The sequence below is a fragment of the Garra rufa genome, chromosome 13 (assembly GCF_049309525.1).
Source record: "Garra rufa chromosome 13, GarRuf1.0, whole genome shotgun sequence".
Taxonomy (NCBI): domain Eukaryota; kingdom Metazoa; phylum Chordata; class Actinopteri; order Cypriniformes; family Cyprinidae; genus Garra; species Garra rufa.
In genome coordinates this window covers 43,927,088-43,935,952 of record NC_133373.1, presented here as the reverse complement: position 1 = coordinate 43,935,952, position 8,865 = coordinate 43,927,088, and the positions used below count along the sequence as shown (strand labels likewise).

The following is an 8,865-nucleotide window of genomic DNA, read 5'->3' as shown; positions in this document are numbered from 1 at the left end:
TGACAGAAGACCGCAGGGCTTTCTGGGCCGGCGGTGCGTTCTGCACGGTGACAGTTAAGTTCCCCCCGCGTCTCGCCGCGGTGGCCGAAAGCATTGGCGGCTTAACGACGGACCGCGGGAGGAAGACGGGGGGAGCCGCCTCGCGAACGAGCGGCGGGACTTCAGCATGGTCATGGTCATGCATTCGCAATGATGCATTCACCATCCATGAACGCTGCCTCAGCGTGCTCACTCCCCAAACACGTGAGGCAGTGATCATGTCCGTCCGCAGGAGGGAGGAAACTACCGCATCCTGAAGCGCACGGCCGAAAAGCCATTCTGAAAAGAACGTCTTACGGCCGCGAGAAATTGCTCTTTTAGCTCCCGGTCTGCCCAGGGAAAAAGCCGCGGGGCGGCTGTGCACTCAACGGGACTTTTATCGCTGGAAAGCAGAGCGGCTGTATGGCCGTGAAAACGGCAGCCCGCAGGAGATCGCTGACGGTTGCAAAAGAATCTCTTTAGTAAGCAACACGTCAGGAGAGAGAGCAGGAACTCTTTGAAGAACTTCTTGAAGAAAATCGGCTCTTGTAGAGAGACAACAGCTCAACATCAGACCGGATCTGAAGCGAAGAAGCTGTCTGACTGGCGCATGACGTCGCTATTTATACCCGTATGTACGGGGCGTGGCGCGTCATGCAAATGCCACTCGCCAATTTTCATTGGCCTTTTGTATAAGGCTCAGAGATGATTGGATTCTAAGCGAATTCCCATGTAACGTCGAAGTGATTCGACTGAAGGGGAACTGAGAATTTGATTACTGAAAACATGGAATTTCAGAATAACTCATCAATGGCAGAGAGTGTCATCAGTGGCAGGGAAAGAGTTAAAAATCATGGCTAAGATTCAGTCCCCACACTGCAAGTGCAAGGTCAAGCTGATGCATTGCATTGTGGGATATACAGTATTACACACAGTGGATGTATTCAATGCAAACAGGCAATTCACATACTGCACAAAGTATACACACTCCATATCACAGAAGTAGTACAAATATTTGCTTAGTTTATATCATAAACTGTCCTGTTTAACAGAGACCTGCCTAGGAAGCCTAATAAGGAGACACAGGAGTTTGTATCTGGTCTTGCCCACATGATCGTCCGATTGCAAGAGAGAAATGTGGTACTGAGCGTCTGGAACCTGATGGCTGTGGTTCTCCTTCAGAACCTTCAGGGCATTGATTTGGACCTGCTGACCCATAAAACCCTGTGGCTGAGGAGACTCGTCCTGCGGTTTGGAGCTCATCTCAGATGGCCCAGTAAGGATGCATATAGAGAGGACAGATCTATAAATAAACGTGGTATCGCATTACACAATACTACATAAAAACACAGTCAGCTAGGCCTTTATAGACAGCTTCTGTTGCATGCTGTCAAGTTTTTTTGACGCACTTGTCAGTTTGAAAAAGAAAAATAATATTTACAATGGACATCTAAAGGCAGGATGTTAAAATATAAACCCAAACTGAAAATTGCACTTAAATACATGAGACCAGTGTAGGGCTGGGCGATTAATCGAAAAATAATCGAAATCGACATTCAGAACCTATAATCGTTAAAATTTTTCCAGGAAGATTATTTCAATTACTTTCCCTTTAAAAAACACTAGCGCTCCGTTCCGTTATTCCGCCGACATGTCGATGGACAGCTTAAACAGTATTTATACAGTAAAAAGTATTTACAGGATATACAAGAGTAATTTTATTTAGAGGCGATACTGCTTATTTTCTACTTTTAATATGAAAAACATTGAAAATTATTTATTTTGTTTCCAATAGTGCAAGTTATTTATTTTCACTAATTTAAGAAAAATGTGACTTTTCATTTTAAGCAATGCTTGCTTTAATTTCAGTTGTTCAACACTGATGTTCAATTAATAATCATAGATCGTAGATAGTGTGTTTCCTTCAATTATTTTAAAATCAAGTAATGCAACCCTTCATCCAAAAATCTCTCGCTTGTAATATGTGAACATATTTACTGTACAAAACTTGTCAGTGAACTATGAGGGCAAAAAATAATATTATATAAATATAATTAAATATAATTTTATTAATAAATAAAATAATCGTTCATTAATCGTAATCGGGTTAAAATGTTCAATTAATCGAGATTTTGATTCTAAGCCAAATTGCCCAGCCCTAGACCAGTGTGATTAAAATCACATATGAACTGTTCAAAACAATCAGGGTTGCCAGGTTTATGAGGCAAATGGGACAGAAGTTCTCGTGTGTGTTGAGTCTTTTGGAACGTAGAAAGTAGAAACTTCCTGTCTAATAGCAAAAATAGTATTTTTTCCATCTGAAAATATGCAAAAAAATCTACTTTTTGCAGTGTTTATTATTTAAAAGTATATTTGTGTATATGCAAACATACCGTTATTCCCTCTTTTTTATTTGAACAATCAGGGTTGCCAGGTTTTCACAACAAAACCCACCCAATTGCTACTCAAAACTAACCCAAAACCATAAAGACTTGACCATTCAATATGGGGCAAATGGGACAGAAGTTTTTGTGTGTGTTGAGTCTTTTGGAAAGTAGAAAGTAGAAATTTCCTGTCTAATAGCAAAAATAGTATTTCTTTTCCATCTGAAAATATGCAAAAACTTTTTGCAGTGTTTATTATTTAAAAGTATATTTGTGTACTAAAAACAACATTAAGACAACATCACGGATCAAATAAAATATTTTTGTACAGACAAATTGCTTTTACAACGATAAACCCTCTGAAATGTCCCTTAGACTTCCATTGTACTGAAAGTGCATTACTGTAAACACAATTTCAGTTTGTTTTTACAAACTAAAAAACAAGTCAAATTATTTTCAGCCATAAAATTAACAGCAGATGCTGTCCATGGAGAAAGCACTAACATTTTATAATTTGAGCTGTGTACTTCTTTAGAGTTTGAATATTCATGAGTTATTTCCAGGGGTCTTTAACTAGTTTAGTTTTCTGTGTATTGTGAACATCTTGTGAAGGTTCTTTAACTCTGGGACTAAAGCCAAACATGTGAATGGGATCAGCAGCATCCGAATACAACAAAACCCCCATTCAGGGCTGTTCCTACAGCAACCATAAAGACTTGACCATTCAGTACGGGGCAAATGGGACAGAGGTTTTTGTGTGTGTTGAGTATTTTGGAAAGTAGAAAGTAGAAAGTTCTTGTCTTAATAGCAAAAATAGTATTTTTTTTTTTCAATCTGGAAATATGCAAAAAAAAATCTTTTTTACAGTATTTATTATTTAAATGTATATGTGTATATATGCAAACATACCGTTCTTCCCTCTTTTTTATTTAAAGAGAATATTCCGGATTCTGAAGTGATGTCATCCAGCATGATCCTGCATCACTCAGTAGTGCGCTGTGAGAGGGGGCGTGTCTATTTAATGGAGGAGGAGGGGCCAGGGCCTGTCACTCAAGAGGAGGGCGTGTTCAGACGTGCTGCTGCTGTGCTCATGTGCGCCGCCTACAGGAATCAAGCAGTACATGTATTTACAAGACCAGCTATGGTGGCAGTCGCAATGACAACAGCTGTGAGCAGTAGGACAGGTGAGTTGCATCACAGGAAGTCCCTATGATTTCCGCAATGCGGACGGAATCATGGAATCCACTTACAAATTTGATACTAAAATTTTATTAAATCGTAAAACAAAGAAGTCACAATTCTACAAGTTTATTAATAACTGCTGTTTAAAAGTTTGGGATCAGTAAGTATTTAATGTTTTTTAAATATGTTTTCTATGCTCATCAAGGCTGCATTTATTTGATCAATAATGCAGAAAAAAAATTTAATATTTTGAAATATAATTTAGTAAATATTATAAAAGATGGTTTTCTACTTCAATATATTTTAATATATAATTTATTCCTGTGATGCAGAGCTGAATTTTCAGCATCATTACTTTTCAGTGTCACATGATCCTTCAGAAGTCATTTTAATATGTTGATTTATTATATTTTGTTGGAATCTGTTATATATATAGATATATATTACTATGACACTTTTTGAGGATTTTTTTAAGAAATAAAAAAGTAAAAACAGCATTTATTCAATATAGAAATGTTTTGTAACAATAAACACTGCTGTTTCAAATTTTGGGGCCAGTAAATGTTTTTCTTCTTTTTTTGAAGTAAATGAAATTTTTGTATTCAGCAAGGATGTGTTAAATTGATAAAAAGTGATAGTAAAGACTTATATTGTTACATTGTTATTCTATTTTGAATAAATGCTGTTCTTTGTGATTTTTTATTTATCAAAGAATCTTGAAATAGGTAACATAGGTTCCAAAAAAATGAAGCAGCAGTTTCCAACATTGATAATAAATCATAAATAATAGAAAGATTTGTGAAGGATCATGTGACACTGAATACTAGAGTAATGGTGCTGAAAATTACATTTACTAGCATATTAAAATGGAAAACGGTTATTTAAAATTTTAATAATATTTCACAATTTCACTGTTTTTTTTTCTGTATTTTTGATATATATATATATATATATATATATATATATATATATATATATTATATATATATATATATTGCAGCCTTGGTGAGCAGAAGAGACTTCTTTACAAAACAATACAAATCTTACTGATCCTAAACTTTTGAAGGGTAGTGTATATAAGCATTAAATAAAATAAAAAAGCAATAAAATGGAATCTGGGAAAAAATAAGATGGCTTTCACATGGCCAAGACTATAATTTTTTTTTAGATATTTTGCAGAATTTCCAAGAAATAATTGATTTCAAAGCACCACAGCATATGACTATTCAAATTTTGAACAGATTAACATTGGATAAATTACCAAAATGTCTTTTTGTTCCTCACACAGAGCTATTGTATGACTTGAGAAGTTTTGTGTTCCACAGAAACAAGTCGTCAGCTTTAGAATGAGATGAGGGTGAACAAATGAATTGCTATTGTCAAAAATCTGAACCAAGGTCATTCCGTTTTCTTTCCAGGTGACATCTTTCATCGTTTTAAGTTCCTACTAGAGCTCTTTTCCAATGAGTTTGTTCTAATTCCTGGTCAAGCTGTTCAAGTGAGTCACATTGTTTAAATAAAGCTCTCAAAGGCAAACACCCGAGTATTAAGACTTGTGTATGGCTTAATATAACGTAAATGACGTCTCTTACTGAAATATGTAGTAAAAACCAAAAGATTTCCGTTATTTTTAAAAATCCACATCAGTTTGTACATATTTTGGACTATGGGAGGTGCAAACACAATTTGGAAATAAATTACTAATACAATGACTACAGCTACTGAGAGAGCTTGCAGGCAGCGATAGATATGAGCGTAGGCTTAAACCAAATGCCGTACTTTTGATTTTCCCCCATAAGGAGTCTAAACAACCCTTGGATATTGAGAAAAATCTGCGCTGAGAAACTCCTTCAGTGGCTGTGGCGTCATGACAAGTGTCGGCATGTTTACATTCTGCCAGGATGGCATCTAGTGTTTCTTGTCTCTGCCGTTTATAAGCTCTTTCAGTAGCTGTGGTCTACAAAGGCACCAGGGCTAAAGTGGAGAGAACAAGTACGTGGGTCTTTAGGAAGTTTTATTTGTCTACAGGCATCTTCCTATTCTTTTCCTCTCTTCATATCGCTAGGAAAGCAGTGAAGTCTTATATCGCTTCTCTTGCTGGCCATTGAAAATTATAACCAAAAGCCGCACAATGTGGTATTGCATCAGTATTTTATTTTCCGGGTTGTTGTGTTTTGTAAAAATAGCAACAGGTAGTGGGCAGTAGCTCACTGAGTGCAACATTTTAACATTATCGAAATAATGGCGCCTCCCAATAGTCCAAAATATGTATAAAACGATGTGGATTTTTTTAATAACATACATATTTTGTGGGGTTTTTACTATATATTTCAGCAAGAGACATCATTTATGTTATATTAAAGGATTAGTTCACTTTCAGAACAAAAATGTACAGATATGTACTTACCCCCTTGTCATCCAAAATGTTCATGTCTTTCTTTCTTTTTTTGAGGAAAACATTTTAGCATATTTTTTTCCATATAATGGATATGTATGGTGCACCAAGTTTGAACTTCCAAAATGCAGTTTGAATGTAGCTTCAAAGGGCTCTAAACGATCCCAGCCGAGGAAAAGGGGTCTTATCAAGCGAAACAACTGGTTATTTTCTAAAGAAATTGACAATTGATATACTTTTTAACCTCAAATGCTCGTCTTGTCTCGTCTCTGTGATACGCATGCGTGGTCTGTGTAATCCGGGTCAAGACAGTTAGGGTATGTCAAAAAACTCCCATCTTTCTTCCCCAACTTTAAAATCGTCCTACAACGCTGCAGAAGTACCGACCCAGTGTTTGCAATGTGAAAATACAAAGAAGATTAAACGCCCTTTACAAAAAAAAGGGTAAAACAGTGTTGTAGTACGATTTTGAAGTTGAAGGTTAAAAAGTATATAAATTGTCAATTTGTTTTGAAAGTAACCAATCGTTTCGCATGGTAAGAGCCTTCTTCCTCGGCTGGGATCGTTTATAGCCCTTTGAAGCTGCGTTTAAACTGCATTTTGGCAGTTCAAACTTGGGGCACCATATATATCCATTATATGGAAAGAAATCCTGAAATGTTTTCCTCAAAAAACATAATTTTTTTACGACTGAAGAAAGAAAGACATCTTGGATGACAAGTAGGTTAGTACATTATCTGTAAATTTTTGTTCTGGAAGTGGACTAATCCTTTAAACCAGACTAATCCTTTTGCCATTCGGTACAATGCATGAAATGGAAACATTTATGTTAAAATTGTACATGGTCCCTTTTGAAATAAACTCAATAATAATAATAATAATGTAAGTCTTAATACCCGGTGTTCCCTTTAACATATGAAATCCATCTGAACATCCATTTCTCTCTCAGGACTTTGAGGAGGGCTGTTCATTGCTACAGCAGTCTGGTGTAATCGGCCGTTCTGATGAAGAGATCTATGTGAGAGACAACGGCCAGGAAACCATTGTCTTCCTCAGAGCGATTCTGCAGCCTTTCATTGAGAGCTACCAGGTGATTGTCATTTACACAACTGTCCAAGCAGTTCACTCAAATGGCAAAAATTAAAGAATTAAAGGAATAGTTCACAGAATAATTACAATTTGCTGAAATTTGCATGAGTTTGTTTCTTCATAATAACAATTTTGGAGAAATCCAGCATTACATCACTTGCTCACCAATGGATCCTCTGAAGTGAATGGGTGCCGTCAGAATGAGAGTCCGAACAGCTGATAAAAACATCACAATAATCTACAAGTAATCCACACCACTCCAGTCCATCAGTTAATGTCTTGTGAAGCAAAATGTTTAACATTTTTGACTCCAAACCATTGCTTTGGTCTAAAATAAGAGTCCATAACTCATAATAACGCTTCCACCGGTGTAAAAGTTAATCTTCTGTTGTTTTCTCAAATCAAAAATCCACCAACATATTTGTTTAGAACTTTTTTCGCATATTTCTGCCTTGATTCAGACAAGATGACTTTTAAATTGAAGAAAATAATACTATGGATAGAGGACTCATATTTTAGTCACAAGATGTTAACTGATGGACTGGAGTAGTATGGATTAGTTGTTGATTATTGTGATGTTTTTATCAGCTGTTTGGACTCTCATTCTGACGGCACCCATTCACTGCAGAGTGCTACATTTCTCCAAATGTTCCCATGAAGAAACAAACTCATCTACATCTTGTTTGGCCTGAGAATAAGTACATTTTTCCAATGTATTCATTTTTAGTTAAAACTATTCCTTTATTATAAATGAAGATGTGTTTGTTTAGGTGGTGTTTAGGTACCTGTGTGAAGAGAGTTTGCAGACATTCAGAGAGAAGATGTTTTCGACCAGCATCCGCGGTTTCATCATGAAGCTCCTTATTTCAGGTGTGGTTTATTTCCAGTTGGAGACTTGCTGCAATATCTCTGAAAGAATCTTGTGAATTATAAAACAGATTAATGCTATCAGATAATACTAGAATTAAAACTGATTACCTTCAGTCTGTATTTTTCTCTCAGGTGAAATTGAGTCGTATGAGTGTTTATCGTCTGACCTCCAGAAGAACATTCTCTCAGCTTTGCTCAGGATGGATGCTGTGACCAAAACTAAAGTGTAAAAAGCTTCAACACACATCTAAGAAATTAAATTTGAAACTGGAAGTGATGTTTGAGCATCAAAACTAATTAGGCTAATTATAACATCATCTCTCTGTTTTTCAGTGATAACCAGAATGAGTTTAGAGTGAATAAATCTGCAGTCAAGAGAATATGGGATATGCTGAGTAAGATTATTAATCTTCTATTGCAATCTTAGGGGTGTTTGTGCTCTATTGTGTAGTGTAATGTTTTGTACTTTGTCTTCTTCATTACAGGCAAAGGATGGACCCCTCAGATCAGTGTAAACGCCAGACTGTGATGATGAGAAGACTCAGACGGCAGCGAATCTTGATACTTGTATTGCAGAAGTGTTAATGTGTATAAGTACTGTATGTGTTTTTAGTGTCAGGTTGATTGGGACACATTTTGTAATTGAAATTACTTGGAAAAATTGTCCCAATAAACCTGAATCCACCCTAACAAATGTGCAGTAGCTGCTCTAGATGTAGAACATCATTTATTTTCAACTGTTATTGCAATATAGATGATTTAATTTTATAGATCATGTTTTAAATATTTTTTTAGAATGCATATTTAAAATGCATTTTGATATAACACATTTTGATAATAATTAAATAATTGCATTAATTGTATAATTTTAAAATATATTTTTGTAAGATATCAATGTAATAAAAACTTGATTACTGTTGTACTGTA

At 35.8% G+C, this 8,865-nt stretch overlaps 1 protein-coding gene across 1 annotated transcript; it reads left to right on the top strand.

The window, feature by feature from the left end:
- The first annotated feature begins 3,558 nt into the window (after positions 1–3,558).
- On the top strand, positions 3,559–8,865 carry LOC141348562 (dihydroxyacetone phosphate acyltransferase-like). The gene is made up of 7 exons (XM_073852841.1): positions 3,559–3,586; positions 5,003–5,082; positions 6,929–7,069; positions 7,839–7,938; positions 8,071–8,164; positions 8,272–8,333; positions 8,424–8,865. Exons 1-7 carry the CDS (start codon positions 3,559–3,561, stop codon positions 8,465–8,467), a joined length of 549 nt encoding a protein of 182 aa, XP_073708942.1. The 3' UTR covers positions 8,468–8,865.

Bases quoted from the DNA above. Each gene is read 5' to 3' on its own strand.
- LOC141348562 (XM_073852841.1), top strand. From the start codon at position 3,559: ATGACAACAGCTGTGAGCAGTAGGACAG. The intron at 3,587-5,002 runs GTGAGTTGCATC...TTTTCTTTCCAG, and splicing joins AGCTGTGAGCAGTAGGACAG to GTGACATCTTTCATCGTTTT. The intron at 8,334-8,423 runs GTAAGATTATTA...TCTTCATTACAG, and splicing joins GAGAATATGGGATATGCTGA to GCAAAGGATGGACCCCTCAG.